The 22,462-nt window shown below is 36.2% G+C and overlaps 1 protein-coding gene across 1 annotated transcript; it reads right to left on the reverse strand.

The window, feature by feature from the left end:
- Positions 1-15,078: 15,078 nt before the first annotated feature.
- LOC126816042 (glutathione S-transferase theta-1) lies at positions 15,079-21,927 on the reverse strand. The gene is made up of 4 exons (XM_050542168.2): positions 21,761-21,927; positions 17,586-17,716; positions 16,967-17,086; positions 15,079-15,805 (listed from the first exon to the last, which is right to left on the reverse strand). Exons 1-4 carry the CDS (start codon positions 21,872-21,874, stop codon positions 15,445-15,447), a joined length of 726 nt encoding a protein of 241 aa, XP_050398125.1. The 5' UTR covers positions 21,875-21,927; the 3' UTR covers positions 15,079-15,444.
- Positions 21,928-22,462: the final 535 nt, after the last annotated feature.

Below are 22,462 nucleotides of genomic sequence, written 5' to 3' on the forward strand. Positions count from 1 at the left end.
ACAATGATCTCAGCCAATGTAAACCAATCTGATTTTCAGCAGGGGTGTGACAAATTGTTTTAACTATTCGGAAATCATTGATTTGCGGGTTTTTCCCGGATCGTCGGATTGATACGTTACAGTTTTTTTCAGATTACGACTTCTTTCACAACCCCAAAAGATTCTCGATAAATTAAAATTTTGTATATAGCTCCAGGTAAGGTATTTTTGAAATCCTACATTAAAGTAGCCAAGTCTCTAACTCATTATCATCCAAAGTCTTTGACATTGAAAACACGACTTATTTGTGAATTTAATTCGACCTTGATGTTGTGATCTTCCCGGGAAAAGATAGGCTTCTGATATCCACTATTTAAGACAAATTAAATATTTTACCATTGGTACACGAATCGTGTACCATAATGCGTTTCAGCGCCATTAGTAACAAGGAACTCGAAGAACGAGTCTAGACATATTCAACAAGTCATGTCAAACGGAGATGTCATATTCTTATCTGGAGAGCATGCACAATAAATACTATCGGTGTAGACTGGAATAGCCAGACGCTAGAGATTGACATTCGATTGACACTTCTGGCGAATTTCGCCGAACATAACTCATTTGAAATTACAGTAAAAACAGAAACGATTGAATGTAAATTAGTTTATAGACTGGAATAGAAAACTTTATTGAATCGAAGAGTTATCTCCTCGGTCTCTCCGTGTCTGTAGGTAGAATTTGTTCAGTTCAAATTATCTAGCTGGTAATGTTCGGGAAAATTTTCACCCTGTTGGAAATAGAACTTTTGTTTTATTGTAACTATGGTTTTGTACAAATTTTATATGAAGACAGACGACAGATGATATGGATGTAGATTCTACAGCCTAAATAACCAGAGCATCGCTAACGCTGCAATATACGTCCACATTCCAGCTTTGATTGATATGGTACTTTTTAAAATGAAGAGAATGAAATATGAAATGGCTGTAATATGATCAGAGGCAAAGAAGGCTAGGCTTTGGGTTTGCTTTGCCAAATTTACAGACAAAATACTAACAATAAAGTGGGTGTGACACTGCCCCAAGAGGTCGGGGCAAGTATCAAAATAAATAGTCGCTGTCTTTGCGGTATAAGGAATAAATATGCAAAGTTCCAAGATCATCCATTCAGAATTGCAGCCTGTAGACGATAAATACAAAAACTGGGCGTGGCTCTGCCCATGGGGGTTGGATATGGAAACAATATAAACAGGTACCATCCTATTATTGAAATAGCAACATCAATAGTTGCCGTCCTAATGGGTATAAGGAATAAGTACACCAAGTTCCAAGATAATCCATTTAGAATTGTAGCCTTTGGGCGTTAAAGGCAAAAATTGGGCGTTGCTCTGCCCCTGGGCGTTGGGGCATTCACCAAAATCAATAGTTGATGCCCTTAGGCTATAAGGAATACATATGCCAAATACCAAGTTGATTCATCCAGAATTCGGGCCTGTAAACGATAAACATAAAAATTGGGCGTGGCTCTGCCCCTGGGGGTCGTGACATGCAGTTGTCGTCCTTAGGCTATAAGGAAAACATATCCCAAGTTCAAAGACAATCCATTAAGAATCGTGGCCTGTAGGCAACTCACAGAGACACATGGAAAAAATGGGTGTGGCTCTGTCCCTGGGGGCTGGGCATTCACCACAAACAATAGGGATGTTCCTTAGGATAGAAGGAGTAAGCATGCAAAGTTTCAAGGTGATACGTTACGAAATGCGGTCTGTAGATAACAAACAGTGAATACAAGAAATGGACGTGGCTCTACCACTGGGAGTCAGGCATGCACCAAAAACAATAGGGATCAACCTTAGGGTATAAGGAATTCATATGAAATTTTTTCAAGACGATCGATTAAGAATTGTGGCCCGTAGGCGACACACAAAGAGAAAATGGGCGTGGCTCTGCCCCTGGGGGTTGGGCATGCACCCCAAACGATAGGGATGTTCCTTAGGGTACAAAGAATAAGTATGCAAAGTTTCAATATGATACGTTAAGAAATGCGGCCTGTAGATGACAAACATAAGGAATAAGTATGTAAAGTTTGAAGATGATCACTTAAGAATTGTGGCCTGTAGGCGACACACAGACACACAGACACACACACACACACACACCCAGACAGGGGTGACGGCAATATACACCCACATTATGAATGTGGACGTATAAAAATTAGACAGTTAACAACACGTCTAGGCCTTGTTTTTGAAAGTAAGATGGAGAGAAAATTGAGCCGTTTAAGCACAGGTCCTTATGCTGGACAGAGGTTTGTCGGTAATTATGGGGATGACAATATAACAGAAGAAGACATAGGCCTAGTTGATCATTGTAATAAACTACAAACTTCAAAGGCATTGGCTACTGCAGGCGTAACTGAAATAACACGTATTGAAAATTTGGAACAAATGGGACATGCTGTTCACAATGTCAGTGTTGCCATGAAAATACGGAAATCGAGAATTCCTGTATTAGTTGGTACTAGGTCGTCTGAAATTTCAAATCAAATCTCTGTACATCAGATTTAAACATATATGTGAATGATAAAATTATGTTAGATGGCACACCTAGACACGTTCAAAAATTAAGTAAATCCGTCACAGCTAAAAAATCTGTCGTAGTTAAAGACGTTAAAAAATCTAAAGGTGTTAAACGAACAACAAAGTAGGTGGGCATGACACGTAAAAGAATGTGTAGCTCAACAGCACAATTTCAACAGCCTGCTAATATTATGGTGGGCATTGAAGAAACTGTTATCTACGATTGTAATACCTGCAATGCAGGAATTTCTGTACCTTTAACATCGTTTACTTATACAGTACCACAAGTACAGGTATCTGTTGTACCCAGTACCTATTTTTCTTTATCTGTAGCACCCAGTACTAATTATACAGTATCGCAACCTGAGGTATCTGTTTTCCCAGTACTTATTACCCGAGTAGTTCTGCATCTGTTTTAGCCAGTGCATATGTCCCTGAAAATCATGTACATGTATCTGTTTTACCCAGTACTGATTACCCCCACCATCACGCATCGGATATACCCAGTGCTAATTACCGAGTTAATCAATCTCATGTATCTGTTTTACCCAGTACTGATTACCCTCACCATCATGCATCTGATTTACCCGGTGCTAATTACCGAGTTAATCAATCTCATGTATCTGTTTTACCCAGTACTGATAACCCTCAACATATGCATCTGATATACCCAGTGCTAATTACCCAGTTAATCAATCTCATGTATCTGTTTTACCCAGTGCTTATCAAAGAGTTAACTTGGAGGAAGTTCCAGTTTCAGTTAGTATGAATACTGGTGCCATAGTTCACAATCTTCCCGTACAGAATCATATGCAGTCAGGTAGGTGTTCAAATCAGTTTATGGAAAGCGCAGTGGGGAATGAATCTGTAGTAGGGCAAAATATCATAGATATTGGGGTGGTACCTATTATGTCAGAAAGTGTGCATGATCAATTCGGCTTAAATTTACCGCAGAGTATTCGGCAAAAGATTGCAAAAGGGGAATATATTGATTTGTGGCAATTGTTTAATATCTCCAAAGGTCGAGAAACCAAAAGGACTCTACATGTTGGACCAAGTGGGGAAATAATTGCCCAGGATAAGACATCTTCTCCAATAGATAGCATAGAAATTTGGACTGATGTGTTCTTAGTTTATGCTAGTGTTTTTCTCAGGAGTCATCCGAATAGGGCACAAGAACTACTGAAATATATACACACAATTGGGCTTGCGGCTTTAAGAGGTTATAACTGGGTGGCTTATGATGAACAGTTTAGATTGAAGAAAAGTTTAGATCCTAGTAGTCTGTGGCCAAAAGTTGATAATGAGCTCTGGTTATTTCACATGTCTGGGGTTAACAAGGCATTACGTGTTAATAAATATACAGCTAAGTGCTTTGATTTCAACTATAAGGGTACATGTTCTAAAGTATCTTGCCAGTATGGATATCTTTGCATGTCATGTGGTGGTAATCATGTGGAATTATTTTGCACTAGTCGAGTTCCTCAAATAGCATTTGTTAAAAAATATACTGAGGGCGTGTATCAACGGCCTGTCACTCCTGGTCCTAGGGGTAATTTTGGTGCAAGCAATTATTATAGATGGAGAAATCCTTATTTCGGTACCCCAGCCCCAGTACAGAGTAGGTTTATGGCCTCAGGATATAGGATATTATTTTGATAATCATTATTATGTTGATAAGTGCCTTCCAATGGGTTGTGCCATTTCATGTAATTTGTTTGAGAAATTTTCGACATTCTTGCATTGGTTAGTTCAGTTTAAGTCTGGCATTCATAATTTGGATCATTATTTAGATGATTTTATTTTTATGGGTGCCAAGAATACCAGTCATTGTGAAAGCCTTATGTTAGTGTTCAGTGGTATATTGAAGAGATAGGAATTCCCCTTGCCAAGGAGAAGACCGTTGGTCCTGTTACCCGGCTAACACTCCTAGGCATTGATATTGACACAGAGGAATTTAATCTGCGCATTCCGGATGATAAGTTAGTGAAAATGGTGGTTTGTCTTCAAAACTTGGTCAGTAAAAGGAAGGTTACTTTGAATGAATTACAGTCTTTGACAGGTACCCTGAACTTTGTATGCAGAGCAGTACGCCCTGGTCGGGCATTCTTAAGACGGATGTATGACGCAATGTGTGGCATAAGGGAAAAACATCATTACATTAGAATAACAAAGAGTCTTCGTGAAGATGTGTTAACTTGATTGAATTTTTTGGAGAATTTTAATGGAGAAACCTTTGTTCCTGAGTCAAAGTGGTTATCAAGTGATACTTTGAATTTGTTTACAGACAGTGCTGGGAATGGTTTATTAGGTTGTGGTGCATATTTTGCTGGACAGTGGGTTTACTTTGGGTGGCCTGAAGCATGGAAAAACAAGAGTATTTTGGCTGACATAACATTTTTGGAGTTAGTACCAATTGTTATTGCCTTAGAGCTCTGGGGCTTTAAATTTTCAAATAAAAGGTTACAGTTACATGTGGATAATATGGCTTTGGTAAGGATTTTGAATACTTGTACGTCTAAATCTAAGCGAGTCATGTCCTTGATCCGGCCTTTTTTGATGGTTTTTCTTAAACACAATATAGTTTTTCGTGCTACTTATGTTAGAAGTCAGGATAACGGTATATGTGATTCTATTTCTCGACAGCAATGGGAAAGATTCCGTCAGCTAGCACCTGAGGCCGACGAAAAGCCCTTGAATGTTCCAATAATTATAATAGAGAAGATTTACAGCATGAAGTTGACAGATTAATAACTGCTACATTTTCGACAAACACCCATTTGTCATATTCTACAGGATTAACAGCCTTTACATACTTTTATGATAAGTGTGGCATTTTTGAGAAATGGCCTCCTTCGTTAGATATGGTTTTGAAATTTATCGCATCTCTCTCCTTAAGGGGATTCGCACAGTTCGTTCATATGTATCATCTATTGGTTATAAATGTAAATTGTTGAATTTATTTGATGTTACTAGAAATTTTTTGGTAGTGAAAGCCCTTGAGGGCATGAGAAGGGGATGTAATAACAGAGGTGCCTGTCACTATAACTTTATTAGGCAGTATTTTATTGATTTTACCTTCCATTTGTTTAATCAACTATGAGGTTAAGTTGTTTAGGGTAGTTTATACTCTTGCATATTTTGGATTGACACTATTTTGGCATTGCATGATATTGCTGTGGATTATGCAGGGGGGTCACTAACAATTAATTTAAGGCATTCTAAAACGGATCAAAGGGGAAAGTGGACAACAATCATTATCCCAGCTGTTAAGGATGCTTATAAAATATCAAAGGGAAGACCTGGTCGACCAAGTCTTATCTTAAGAAGGTTGGGTTTTTGGGTATACTGGGAAGGTCACTCAGGCCTTCGGTTAGAATCTATAAAATCAATTTTAGGGAAGTATGCATTTCGTCCGGATTTTATTATCTGTCATTGTGGAGGAAATAATTTGGGCTTGAATCACATACATGAGGTGAGATATGCTATTTTGGACATCGTTAGATACATTAAGGATGAATTTCCATTTTCGGTTTTGTTGCGGTCCCAGATTCTCCCTAGGACTTGCTGGAGATATTCTACTAATAATTTAGCTATGGATAAAGCCAGAAAGAGAATCAACAGTTTTGCTTCAAATCAAATAATATTGAATGGCGGTAAGTATATTACTTATCCTGATATTACACAACGTAGTCTTGAGTTGTTTCAGCCGGATGGGGTGCATTTAACTAAGATCGGTTATTCTATATTTTTGAATACCATTCAGGGAGCAGTGGAATATTTTGTTCAAAATAAGTGGGAATAATTTTATCCCCCTAATCTAAATAATAATGATTAAGGTTGATGATTGTTTTCACTGTTAGGTGGAGATAATGTTCCCTGCAATAATGCTCAAGGGTTTTAAAACCTGTTAATGATTCTTGCAATAATGAGGCTTGAAATAAGGGTAATGTTGATTGGAATGTTGAAATAATTATTGAAATATTGACAATGATTAAAATATTGGTAATGGGGATTGAAATATTGATAATGGTGATTGAAATATTGATGATATTGGTTATTGAAATATTGATAATGGTGATTGAAATATTGATGATAATGGTGATTGAAATATTGATGATAATGGTGATTGAAATATTAATGATATTGGTTATGGAAATATTGATGATAATGGTGATAGTATTATTGTTGATGGAAATGATGGTGCTTGAAATGGTGATTGTAATAATGTTAATTTTTGTGAAGGAATGTTAATGTGACTACTGTCAATGATACTTGTCATTGTGTAAGGCGATTGCGTGCACAATATGAATATGTTTATTCTATTTATGTTGATAACTATGGTATTTAAGCTATAAATGAATAACAATTAAGACTAGCAGTAAATATGAGTTGAAGATTTGTAAACCAAATGATTTATGGTTGATTTATTTAGATTAAAGAAATTTAAATATTTTAAATACATAATTAGCTGTGGCCTAACTATGCCAAAAGTAGGGATCGGTTATTGTGGAAATAATAACATTATACACCAATTATTTGAGACATTATTTACTACGGAATAAATATGTATGATTTATAATTTGTGTTTATTGTTACTCTTCTGAGAAATAAATTCATATTACATTATTATATGCATTGCGACCCATTTGTGTCAATTTCTAGGTCCCGAATATTAGCGATTTAGCCCTTTAACACTGGTTCGTTAAAAATATCAGGACAACATAATGTGAATTGCTCACGATTTGTTTGTGTTTGGGCTACAAAGCATTTGAACAATCGTTCGCGTGTTAAACTATACAACATTTCTTGATGTCTTAGTGACTAAATCTGACAACAAAGTCTCCACCACTGTTTATAGGAAACCAACCCACACTGACCAATACATTCACTATAAATCAAATCATTCGCATCAAATTAAGAAATCTATCATCACCACTCTAACCAGACGCGCCACCAAGATATGTGATGAAGAAAGTTTACCCGCGGAATTAGAGCACTTAAGGAACGTCTTCATAAACAATAACAGTTACCCCACCCAACTGGTTAACGATATCATCACCACTACCATAGAGAACCAACACAAGCCTGGGACGCCTAATACTGACCACTCCCGTCATCAAAATAACCATCCCGTTTCACGGCAAAATCTCTTACCACATCAGAAGGTTGATGAAACAAGAAGTGGGCATAGACGTGACCTTTTCAAGCGGCAGAACCATACATAATTTACTGCAAGCCAATGGTAGAACAACACAAAGCAACCCCCCACAGCCCAAAGGGTGTATTTACGAGATAACGTGCTCCTGCAACGAAACATAATGTAGGGGAAATGAAGCGCCCACTTGATGTAAGAATAAAAGAGCACAAGTCACTAGCTTCCATCAATCCCTCAGCCGTAGCAGAGCATATTATTAACAACAGACATCATACAATCATGTGGGACCAAACAAGAACCATTGCAGTAAATCGTCACCAGAAGAAAACCAGGAAACTTCTTGAGGCCATCAATATACAACGCATCAAGCCCAAGTTAAACCGGGATGTCGGACTATTTATACCAAGAGCTTATGACCAACTTATACATTGATTCTAATACTTTATTTCCATTTCAGTGCTTGTCCGGGTTTCACAGTCTAATTATACATTTTACATATCTTGACTTTCGGTACTTATCCAATTTTACAGCCTGATAATATATTTCACATGTATTGAGTTTCAGTTTATTGAATGAATATATTTACGGTTTCTCTCGTCCAGGTTTAGAGTCTAATAACAGGTTTCATCTCCTACGATTTCAGCTTTCAGAACTAACACATTTCTGCTTTCAGAATTAACACATTTCAGTGCTTATCCAGTTTCACTGTCAAGTTATATATTTTACATATCTTGGTTTTCAGTACTTGTCCAATTTTTTTAGTCATACAATATATTTCACATTTATCGACTTTCAATTCATAGTATTAATGTATATACAGTTTCTCTCGTCCATGTTTTTACTCCAATAATAGGTTTTATCCTTCATGATTTCCAGCTTATTGTTCCCATACTTTTGTTCTTTTTCAGTGCTTATCCAGTTTTTCCACAATCTAATTATACATTTACATATCTTGGTTTTCAGTACTTAACCAGTTTCACAGTCTGCAGATATATTTCACAATGCTCGATTTTCAGTTTATTGAATTAATATATTTACGGCTTCCCCCGTCCAATTTTACAATATAATAATTAGTTTATCTTTCATCATTTACTGTTTATTGAATTAATATTTTATAGCTTTTTTATTTTTTATTTATCATTATTTTTTCTTTACACCTGCATCAGCGATCACTCTTGTTCACTCATTCTCCCATACATACACACTTCTCTTTATATTATTGTTTATCAATAACCCAGGTCTTTATAAATAATAGAATACCCCCCCCCCCCCTTTTAATCCCTGTAAGTGTTTCTGTTGTGCAGGTTTTGTTATAAATGGCCCCCTAATCAAAGGTGTTAAGATTCAATTGTATTTGATTCTTATCTTTGTTGCATATTATGTATATATTTGCCTACTATTCACATACCTGGTATCATTTGCTTGATAAAGACAAGAGTATATCCTCGTCGAAACATCGCTTAGTATCAAACTCAGTAATTGTGTATCCATAAAATTGTACCTTGTGTTAATATGTTCAATTACTAAATGTCAATCAAAGAAGATATACAACACGTGTCCTATGATATTTGTGGTAATAAGGGAATGCATATAAAAGGGGCAAAACTTAACCCAGTAAAATCTACATTCACTGTATCATCTAAACAAACAGAGCGTTAGCGAGCAAGTATATGTTAAACATGGACGCTATATATTGCGATGCCACAGAATGGCCGGTTGTCAGATTTCGGTCTCTTTGAACGTCCCCTTTACTAACAACAAACGTAAAAGATCCCCTGGCAGTTGGAATTCGATATAAGAGTAGGCCGTAGCGCCACTGTCCGGGCAAAATTTTCCTCATAGCACACTGTATGGCGCATGCTCGTCTTTATTAGCCCATTCGGAGCAGAACAGTAGGACGTTAAACCTATTTCATTTTATTTACTAACAACAAAATTTAGCCTGCCCAACCCATAAGGAATTTGACAGTTTAATTACACGAGGGACGTGTTAATCGCGACGATCATTTATTACAATGAGTATGCTGACTTGGCTATCAAGATACTGGGGGGTAGCTTAGAAATTGGGGTCTTACTTACCGCTAACCAAGTATTGATACTGAAAATGTGTATTTCCACACACAGAGATAAAAATAGTTGTACCTGAAAAGTCTTCCATACAGAATTAACTGGTTTGATTCGCTAAATTATATCTGGGACTGTTCCTTTATGTAAGTGCTTGTGTAATTTGAGATCATTATTAAAACATATGATATTGTTTTACGTCATGTACGAGGCAGAATACAGGATATGCTTATCATTTCTGGACACCAGATACCCATTTCTGTTCCATATAGTAATTTAGTGTTATTGTTTTCTAATGTAAAAATGTCATATTACATGACACGACATGATCCTTACACTGTCATATGTCATGTTGGCCTACCATAAAAAAAATAATATAAATGTAACATAAAACAAAGTAAGTTCCACGCTTCTATTATACACCCATCACATCCGCCGGACTAATTCGATTGGCCTTAAATAAATTTAACCGACTATCGGCCTGGCGAAGTGAGTCGTGAAAAAATCTGTAAAAAATATTACACTTGAATCAAAAATCTAAACATGGCATTGGTTCAAGGTGTACTTGGTTGTCCTATCTACAGAGAGCAATCAGTCGGGCCTGAAACATTTTAATAGTTGTGTTATATCTAAATCCTCACATGTGGTATTGTTCATCAAGGCCTGATAATGTACAGAAGAGGAAAGACACGTTTAGCACCACCAGCGGTTGACAAATTACCGTGCCCTAAAAAATATTCGGGATGAAACTAAAGATGAGAACTAGAGCTAATTCAACACAATTTATTTCGAAAACAATACAGCATATAAAATCTATAATTGGCGACATTACAAAATTACCTAATTCTGATGATCTTCAGAATTCTGTCCGATTTTGCTTTGATTTGCTTTTCTAGTACTCATAAAATGTAAAGCTTCTGTAACTGCTGATGATCTCTCTAATTCCCTAATGCTTATATAGGCGAGGCGAGCTAATTTCAAAATTGGAGTGACCCCAAACAAATTGCAAAAGAAACCAATACAATTGGACTCGATCATACAAATATTAGACAACATCATACTCAAATTTGGCCTAAGTCGGCCATAGCGAAATGACGTAATTAACATAATTCATTATGGCGGTCTCCGGGAAGTTTGAGAGCGAAACCTCATAACCATCGCGTTACGAAAATAACAAATTTGAACAAAACAATTAAAAAATGTATTTTTACATGGTGCCGGCCATTTATTCAAAATGACTTCATAATTTGGTATTAAAATGGCATTGTCCACTTATATAACCAGTTACTACCTCGTAAGATATGACTTTTACAGTCAGCCCGCGAGTCTTATCTCAAAGAGCTTGACACCATACTGGTATCAGTCATGGCAGTATTGCGAATACCCCTTTCTTTAGTACTCCACCCTGGACTATATCGCCCCAAAAGATAGATTTAGATCTAACGAAAAACAAAAAGAAAGATACTAGTTCAACGGTGTTTCAGTCTCTCTTTCGAGAGTTAAGGTCTAAATATGGTGATTATGCTCCCATTTACAAAGATGGTTCCAAAGATGGTGATCGGGTAGCTTCGGCTACCATCATACCATCTGGAATCATTTCTGTCAGACTTCCACCTGCCGCTTCCATATTTTCTGCTGAGCTACAGGCTATCTTTCAGGCTTTGGAGTTCATTCAATCATCTACATCTTTAAAACACACTATATTCACTGATTCTTTGTCCTCTTTACAGGCAATAAACAATAAGCTGCTTGTACACCCATTGGCAGCAGACATTTAGCGTCTGCTACTATCGCACGAGTTGGGCAGCAAAGACATTGTCCTTTGCTGGCTCCCAAGTCACATGGATATAAAAGGAAACGATCAAGCAGATTTGGCTGCCAAAACTTAGATCTTCCCTTATCCTATTTTATAATAACATACACAGATTTTAAATCTTGCATTAATCATTTCATTTATGGCCGCTGGCAGCGGTCTTGGGATCTTGCAGGCACAAATAAACTTCATCACATTAAGCCTCTCTTAGGAGATTGGCCCAACTCCTATAGAACCAACAGGAGGGATGAAGTTGTTTTGTGTCGCTCTCGCATTGGTCATACCTTTTTAACACACATTTTCATTTTGAAGCGAGAGCCTCAACCGGAATGTGTTCACTGTCATGTTCCTTTGACAGTGAAGCACATTTTGATTGAGTGCAATCATCTCAAGAACATAAGATCGAAATATTACCGTTGCCATTCTCTACGTCATATATTTGCCCAACCGGGTTTATATTGTAACATACTAGACTTTTTAAAAGAGACATGTTTTTATCATAAATTTTAATTGTATATATATCATTTCATTTTTGTATTTTAAATATTAATATGCATAAAAGGTTTATTTCATTTTTAATTTTAGTTACTGTGATATTGTTTTTATTTATGCATATAATACTTTTTCTGTGATATTTATTTAACTTTTCTCGCATAAATCACCATATGTTTGGCGCAATATAGCCCGGTGTGTGCTGACGTGGTGCAATAAAACCACATTTCATGACTTTTACAACATCTTTTATATGGTTTTTGATGCCTCTGAATTGAAAAATGAATTTCGAAAATCCAACATGGAGGAAATTCAAAATGGCAGCTAGAATGGAATCCAAAATGGCGGATTTTAAATAAATCATAATTCTTTCCTGTGACATCAATTCCGATCCATAAACTAACTTTAAATAGCCCGGTGCAATTTCGCTTTTTTCATTTGGTCTGTCTTTGCATCATCTTCACCGGGGTTAAAAGTGGTTTCGATATAAGAATTTGCGCCCTAATATTGGTTCAGAAATAGTTATGTGATCCATGTTTACAGCCCTTGTGGTATCAATTCCAGGGATGTACTGAAAATGAGCCTGTGAGTATAGTAGTTTCACGGGTCCTTACACTAGTTAATGTTCTTGCGTAGTTTAGGGTTCCCCTTTTAGTCATGAATTTAAGTCGTATTTTAAGAATTGTTAAGATTGTCTCACGTTAAATATGTGAATAAGCTAGAAACATCAGGATATACCCATGAAATGAATAAGAGACAGGATCGGATCGGGGGCGGAGCTTCCCTGAACCTGGCTTCGCAAGGGGTTCCCACTCTATGGGTGGGGATGGGGGGTTGTCCAGTGGGATTTTCTGCTCCTCTTTTAGAAACCTGACTGTAAATGGTGTTTTCTAGACTATATCCTAATGTTCCTAGCTAATGTACAAATTTGGTGTGTGACAATCTTATCTGAAATTAATTTTTTAACACAATATTAAAGTAGCTAAGTCTCTAACTCAATATCTTTCAAAGTGTTCGACATTGAAAACACGAATTATTTGTCAATTTAAATCAACATTGATTTTCTGGTCTTACCTGGAAAATATGGGCTTCTGATATCCAATATTTAAGACAAAATACACATTGGTACTCGAATCGTGTACCATAATGCGTTTCAGCGCCATTTGCAACAAGGAACTCGAAGAACGGGGCTAGACATATTCCACAAGTCATGTCAAACGGTGACGCCATATTCTTATCTGCAGAGTATGCGCAATAAATACTATCGGGGTAGACTGGAATAACCAGACACTAGATATTGCTATTCGATTGGGACTTCTGGCGTATTTCGCCGGACCTAACTGTTTTGAAATTAAAGTAAAAAAGTATAAATACATTCATATCACATTATTATATGCGTTGCTACCCATCTGTGTCAATTTCTAGGTCCTAAATATTAGCGACTTAGCTCCTTTAAATTCAGTAACCCTGAAAACCTTATTTTACAAGCAATATCCACAAGACCAAAAATCGCTATTTTGGATTCTATTTTGATTGTCGTTTTAAATTTACACCATCTTGGCTATTTATAATTAGTTTGTAAGGTAGAAATTGAACTCAGCAACCTCAAAACCCAGATTTAAAACATATTACAAGCCATATCCAACGTAAGCAAATGACGATCAATTAAAATTCCGCCATTTTGGATTTCGTTTTGACGGCTATTTTGAATATCTGCCAAGATGGATTCTCGAAATTGATTTTTGCCATCAGAACTGAACCCAGGGACATCTAAAACCATGTAAATGACATGTTACAATACGATTAACTTAAAATCCGTTATTTTGGATTCTATTTTGGCTGCCATTTTGTATTGCTGCCATATTGGATTTTTGAAATTTATCTTGGAATTCAGAGACCTCGAAAACTATATTACAGACAAAGTAAAAGTCATATTTTACAAGATTCTCGCTGGTTAAACATACATTATGCAAGAGCTAAATTTACCTGTTGCAGGTCTTTCTTTAGGCACGAAATGTTATATAAACTATTAATTAGACATTTATTAACAAAACAAGACCATAATCAACCCTTGATGACATCGGATACTCAAGATTTTAACTAGATTAGAACGGTTCGCCATTTAAAAATTTAATTTAAAAATGGGAAAGCGAGGGTAAGTCTCGAATATACCAGTTCCCTGGTTACCACTATGCACACATCTTGTCAAAACTACAAACAGGGATAATTTGGCTCAGAATGAAGCAATTTAAATGAAATTTTTTTTATTATTTATTTTTGAATTATTATAACAAGAATGACCAACTCTTTACTCTTAACTAATGTATCTTTAAATGGGGAAAATGTAATTTTATTACCAGATTTGGCAGTCATTTGAATTTGTTTCGGCCATATTCGTCTTTTCTGCACATTTGGCATCTAGAACCACTTTGTGTTTGAAGACTTTAAAAAACAAATTATTTATTATCCTACCACTAACGCACTGGTTACGAGATATTGAATTATGTTAATTACGCCATTTCGTCTTGTTCGAATTCGTCCGAATTTAAGTATGATGTTGTCTGACATATGTACTATTGAACCAAACTGCATTGGTTTCTTTTGCAATCTGTTTGGGGTAAAACGTTACCCCCCCCCCCGCCTAATAATGGAACCATGAGAATTAAAAAAACAAAAAGTTGCCCTATTCCACAGAGAAACCACTATAAATGTCCATAGCCTGGAGAAATTGTTTTCAAAGTTTGAAAACATTAAAACGGTTACATTTATAAACAGCACAGGCGACTAAGTTGGTCGTTAAACCTAATTTTATTTCTAGATCTGTTTTCATACGTAAGAAAAATTGCTGAAACAAAAAGCCCCACTGCTTTGTAAAAAAAATTAAAGATGCAGTGGGGTAATACCAATGCTTTTGGTATTATTGAGACGGAAAATAGCACATTCAGGTAAACATCACACTTTTAACACAACGCTCCTCTAAGGTATGCTGAAATTCAAATGAATAGTTTCTCGTGCCAACGAGACAAGCCCAAGCAACCCCCCCCCCCTCGCCACCACCATACCATGTTGAGTTGATTGTAACTTATAAATTATCTAGGTCAATAACATTTCAGAAACAATTCACAGATTATATTTTTTAGAATTCTCTAATTCTGGAACATTTCAGAAAAAATCCACCAATATTTCTCAAACAACTATTCGCTAAACCATATTTGTTGCACGTGCAATACAGGTAAAGTTAGTGTTGGAGCCTCGCATGGAATGGTTAAACAAATTATTTATCATTTAAACTTATAAAATACATAGATATTCCAAATAGTCAATTCTGCAGTAACACGTGCTTTGCTGGGAAGTGGTATTTTTAATGCACTAGTATTCTTCCGCCTGTCAGTTCTTGAACATATTGACGATGTGATGCGTGCACTTCCTCCCAGAACTCCACTTTCTGCACTCGGGATAACCATTCTATAACGTTCGGCCACATTTGTGACTTACTTCCGGTCCACTGAAGTTGCGCTACTACGGTAGCCACAAAAATGTCGGCCATTGTCAGTGTTTTTCCTGTTAAATACTTGTTTTTGCTTAAATACCGTCCTTCTAAAATTTCCAATTTCTGTGTTACATGGCGCAGACCTTTATCAACGATGGCATCATTTAAATGTTCCGAGGGGACAGCATACTTTTCAAGAAATTGTGGGTAAATATAACCATAGCCAATTACCCTGAATAAATAAAAAGTGGTTGCTTGTTAAAGACAATACTATTATAGTTGTTGGAAATATTTTTATAGGTTATATTTATAGGTTCAAGCAACGAACATTTAAGTCTTATTACCGATAGTATATTAAGTTTGTTTCCGAAAATTTGTTGTCCCGGTTCAGATTTTGGTTAACCTTGGTTTTAATTGTCATTAACTACAAGACGGCGTGACGTTAGAAATTTCACAATCGCCTATTATATTCGTTTTCTAACACATTGATAAGTTAAGGGTCTTGTGAAATTACTTAGAAATCGCTTTGCTCTCGCAATAAAAGAAGGCAATAGATTTACAAAATTTACATTGCCATATTATGTGAAACCAGTCTACTGGGTATAAATAAATGTATAAAAATAAAAAAACAACCTATAGTGAAAGGATTGACACAAATATCTGTGATATATATCGATATAATAAGATGCATTCCACGGTGTTATATTGACCAGTTTCTATTTCATGTTCGACTTGCCAGATAATAAAACAACAATGGGACTTTTAACATTTCTGTGTTAAAACAAAAATAAAAGGTCAGAGTAAAATCGATTGCAAGTATTGAGTGTACAATGTCGTTGCCGTTCAAGAACAGTATATAAGTAATTTTTACATGTATACTACTACTAGAAAAGGGTTAACGTCTGCCTCCGCCGAGGGTGATATCCCGTTTAAGCGTTCCCGAATAAACTCTAAGAAAAAGGAAGGGGCGTGAAAAGGGAAATCACTTATCGCTGTAATATTATCTATCTTCTAATAACAAATTATGAGGATTCAGGCGATGGAAGCAATCAGTTGCTTACTGCCAACGTTGCCAACCTGCAGGAATAGATGCTGTCTGCAGCAGTTAAGTTTTAGCAAAAATTGTAATCATACAGGTTGTGCTATATTTACTGTAATCACTGGCTTCTGTTTTGTACCAAAGATCAGCAAATCAATAAACATACTAGAAAAGAACAAAACCACTAAATATTCGTAATGGTATAGAGAAAGGGATGGGGAGTATATATTATTAATCACATAAATATGAGATTTTAGGATGAGCTCTTATGACTGAATAAGTGTTTCATTAGACCTGTTACGCACTTTCCTTCATGTAAACCTGTCAGTTTCGAGAAAATTTTGTTAAAATTACCTGTGCAGTTCACTATTAGCCCAGCTGATAACAGATTCTGTTGCAAGACGAGTGCTCTGATTTGATCCAAATCCAGCGTGATTTGTATATGTCTGTGCTAGATAATTCAATATGGGTGGACTGAAAGTTAAATAATTGTAATTTTTTATGAAATAAAATGATTTTGTATTCACCAAGTTCTTCAGTTATCAGAAATGTAGGATCCTGTCCTAGGATAAATATTTACGGTTTTATTGGAGCACAATTCTGATCCGGCATGGTGAGTACAATACCCCACCTACCCCTTTCCCCCTCAACCGGATATGAGTTATGAATTACTTTTACGGTTATAGGATGCAGAAATGCACAATAATCTGGTACAGATGCCGAATTTCATATATTTGGGGGAATTTGACCGTCTACAAACTTGCGATGCCCTCCACCATCACCCTCTGGTGGAAATCAGGCAGAAATTGTTGCCATAAGACGCAAAGGTAAACATAGGCTGCTAAACAACGGCAGCATTGTCAGGCTACTCACCCTTCAAATATAATGTAATCACCGTCAACCAATAACGGCACTTGAGACGCAAAGGTAAACATAGGCTGCTAAACAACGGCAGCATTGTCAGGCTACTCACCCTTCAAATATAATGTAATCACCGTCAACCAATAACGGCACTTCTTGATGAGAGTTACGTAGCAATACATCTGGTAGAGTTGTTTCCCCTTTCGTAAAATCTACATCAATTAAAACATGCGGGATATTATTCTGAAACACATACATACAGTTATTTCAGAATGGTGTGAAATAGGAAAGGGTGGCAATAAAAAATAGTCACCATATGGAAAAGGTTTTCGGGGATTCGTACCAAGGTATTTAGAATGTTGTTTTCAATTCTGGATTTGCAAGGGAATATTTTAAAACAGTGACATCAAATCGGAGAAAACCCACGAGGTTAGACAGGCGACCCTTACACATTGTCATATACAAAAGACAAACCCACAGTATATGCAGCTAAAGTGCAAATATTATAATTCTTTCTCGAGTGTTAGTTCTAAACCATATTGAGATAAATGTTGTGAAATTATTGCGTTTATCCTTGTAGGCGTTCCCCGTCTTCATTAGCCCATTCGGTGAAAAACAGTAGGACGTTAAGCACCATTTCATTTTGTAGGCGTTCCCAAAAAATTAGTAACTTGCATAAATAAAATGCCGAGTTGTACAACTTTACAAATGTATCTTGATTGAGATTGTGTTATTTGTCGGGGGCTAAGTGGGTAAGACGCTGGCTCGCTAGCCTGGGGGTCGGGTGTTCGATCCCTGCATTGGCCGAGAAAGTTAATCCAGATTTTCGGCGTGGTTCCCCCTTGTCAGTGATGCAGGACGGAGGGCCTGACAAGGACAGTTGTCTAGTCGTTCGGATGGGACGAAAAACCGAGGTCCTGTGTACACATTGGCGTGCACGTAAAAGATCCCGTGACAGTTGGAATTCGGTATAAGAGTAGGTCGTAGTGCCGCTGTCCGGGCAAAATTTTCCTCATAGCAAACTGTATGGCGTATGCCCGTCTTCATTAGCCCAGTCGGAGCGGAACAGTAGGACGTTAAACCCCATTTCATTTCATTTCGTTATGTGTCGGTAGTAAAACTTTCTTCGTGCACGATAATTGGAGAGAGAATCATGCAATTATCTATTATTAGTGTTTTTATTTTGCTTTAGTGTCGTACATAAACTTATCTTTGATATTATTAAAGGACAATATTGGTGTCAGCCAATATCACATATATGATAGAACTAATTAAACACGTTCCAAATATAATTTTAACACAGAGATCATTGCTACGATAGCTGAGTAATACAGGTTTCCTGGATCGGAAGTGACAAACGCCAAAGGAAAACACGAGTCATACCTCTATATAACTGACTGATGTGACGAGTGATAACAGATACACGGCCGAATTTCTTCTCACTAATAATTCCTTCCAAGGCCAAAAGTTATTAATTGAGACTGTGAGAGGATATCTGACAATCATAAAAAGGATTGACTGCCACTAGATAAGAGAACACGAAAGAAAAACAGAAAAAGTCCGTGCATTACGCATGTTTTTATAAGGTATAGAATGAATATAAACAAGGGAATGTACGGACTATTTCTATTTTTCTCCTGTTCTCTTATCTAATGACATTCAATTACTTTATTAAATTGTCAGGTATCCCCTTACAGTCCCATATAACAACTTTTGGTCTTGGAAGGAATAATTAGTGAGAAGAAATTCGGCCGTGTATCTGTTATCACTCGTCACATCAGTCAGTTATATAGAGGTATTACCCGTGTTTCCTTAGGCGTTCGTCACTTCCGATCCAGGAAACCTGTATTACTCAGCTATCGTAGCAATTATCTCTGTGTTAAAATTATATTTGGAATGTGTTTAACCAGCTCTATCACATATGTGACAATGACTGGCACCAATATTGTCCTTTAATGCTGGTGATAAAAATTGTAACCCTATCAGAACAGATCAAATTAATGAACTTTCTTCATGCACGATAATTGGAGGGAGAATCATGCAATTATCTATTATTAGTTTTTTATTTTGATTTAGTGTCGTACATAAACTTATCTTTGATATTATTAATGCTGGTGATAAAAATTGTAACCCGATCAGAACAGATCAAATTAATGGATTTCCCTAGTCAAATCCATGAATCGATTGCAGTTTAACGTTCCTTTTCAATATGGCTACGATTAAAATGATTTCCTCACGTCTGCTACCTTTTGTAACTGATCAGAAGATAAGGTTATTATTTTCCCATTAATATTTCTCTGACTTGGCAGTTTCTATTTTTGTAGAAAATATATGCTCGTTATGATTTCCTAATGTCCCCTTTGCTTGCATACTTTCCCATCGTGTCAATGTAAAAGTTCAAACGAACTTTATGAGGTGTGACCATTGTTTAAGTAGCCAATAATAGCTACCTATGAAAAGTATCAGGGCCAACGCTTTCACCCAATCAACCATCTTTATAACGAAATTTGGTTCTGAATATACTAATTTAGATTTTTAAATCTTTCAAACTTCACACCCAGTTATGCTACTTCGCATGGGAAACATGATGTAATAGTGTCCTGAAAAATGATCACCACAATCAAACACGGAATTCAATGTGTGGAGACAAAAGATGTAGTTTGCTTTATTGGGATCTGCTCTTCAATTCATTTCAATCAGAAGCCATAATCAATGAAGTTATGGTCCCATACATGCCAATTTCGAAAGGAACCGAGATCGTTGGGAGATACACCTATAGTTTACGTATAAAAATTGTAATCTGTATAGTGTCCACAAACAAAATGTGAACGGACGGACAAGGGCGACGACAATATACGTCCACATGAAAATGTGGGTGCATAAAAACGTATATATATATTCAAAGACCTGTAGGATGTCCGCACCCAACAAAAGGCGTGTCGCGATGAAATAATTCGTTATATGCAATTCCTTCGAGTGTTAATACTTCCATGCTTTTATAATCTCTACATTTTAGTTCAAGAACATACTATATATAATATACTGAAAATAACATTCAAGCATTTGTAATTACTTATTAATGAAAATTTCCGTTACTCTACAAGATGGTTCTTTGACAATATTTTGTTAATAATACCTTTGTTTTCTTTCACTCAGACAATATTGATCTGTTTAGCCCACTGACACTCCAATAACGGATAATCATATAAGTTTAATACCTACAAAAACCATTTGTTGCATTGAATGGCCCACAAAACAGGGTCTAAATTTCATTATCTGTGAGCCAAATCTTCAACATTTTTTTTTTTAAAAATAATTTCAACAAGAAAAATAATATAATAAATTGTATTTAATATCCTATTCAAAATAGCACCTAACTAATCATAAAAATCGAAGCATAAGCCTACTTCGAGCAAATATTTTTTTTCACATGCGTCATCTGAACTCCCTGAAAACCACTATAGGATATACTATAAGCTTATACCACAAACCTGTCTTGAACTTTGCATGAACGTTCCCAGCAACTCTAATTTCTGTTTATTTACACACCGTTAAAATCACCAAAGCAAGAATACCCATTAAAACGTCCTTATATTAGAGGGAAGTTAAGCTCTTGGGTGGTATAATTTGGGATTAGAATGCCTCACTAATGCCTCTTACATGTACCAATAATAGACGTTTCTGTTACCCGATAATTAAAATAAATGTTTTAGCAACATGAAGAACATTACTCCAAAAAAAAAATACAAAACAACTGGCAAACTATCTTTCATATGATCCAAAATACAAAGGGGGATTAATCTGGCATAAACAATATGATGAAGCTAATTATCAAATAGATACTCCTGATGACGGCAAGATTCATAAAATTCAATATAAAACTTTGTTCTCTTGAGCATTTAAAAATATGGACAAAAGTATGCCACCACCCTCCGCTATAACACTACTTTTAAATATCTATTAGAAAGGCCATTATCTCAGTCTTGATACAGGATGAATGAATGAAATGGGGGTTAACGTCCTACTTTTCTGCACCTACCGGGATAATGAAGACGGACTTGATAAGGAGTGTCTATGCAGAACATCATAATTCAATTAACAGCGAGCTACCATTTCATTTTTGAACTTTGCTGGGTCCGGAAGTTTGGATTTCACTATGAAGTCTGGATTAAGTGTTCGTATTCCCATGTCAATGTTACCTGGTTGGTGCTGGCGTGTCATTAATACACATTGCATTACATTTCCAATTATTTACCCAGGTGAAAGAAAGTTAAAAGAAAGTCCTACCTGTAAAAGATAAAACCAAACTGCACGACACGCAGGTGATATTCTAATTAGGTAAAGTTCGAGTGGCTTGCCATTCCTTGTCTTTAATTTTCCTTTAGTTCCTTTGCTAGCCATTGTTGTTGAACTAGACAACAAGGAGTAAATGTATGTATTTAATGATCTCCCACACTCACGCCTGTAATGTGGATGACTGACTGGGGGGCACAATCGATATAACACACGATATATAAAAATAATTATTCAACTGAAATATCGACCCGAATACCTGGCAGTCAATCATCCCAAAAGCTTCTTAATGATCGTCTGCTGGGAATTGTTTGAAGATGGCACCACTGAATTAATACATTTAATAGATTTTTGATTAGAAATTGTTCGATGGGCACTTTAGGTGGCGAGCAAGGTTAGTTTTCTCAATAATCACTAACTTAATAGTGCAAAAGAAACCAGAAATTCTTATAAATGTCAATTCAATTGTCCTTCAAACAGTATTATGACAGAAACTCTTAAGACAATATAAATAAAATATAGTACCCTCGATCATAAAGTAGTGTAAAGTTGAACATCTTCAACGGGCCTCAAATGACTGGAACCAGCTGCTTTGAGTTGTAAGAGTTGCTCAGGTTGATTCATTTTCAATGTATGTCAGTTAAAGCGATTTGCTCTCAGTTTCCGAAATGTCATTTGCTCTCGGTTGTAAGACAG

This window comes from Patella vulgata, chromosome 3 (genome assembly GCF_932274485.2).
Source record: "Patella vulgata chromosome 3, xgPatVulg1.2, whole genome shotgun sequence".
In the NCBI taxonomy this organism is placed as follows: domain Eukaryota; kingdom Metazoa; phylum Mollusca; class Gastropoda; family Patellidae; genus Patella; species Patella vulgata.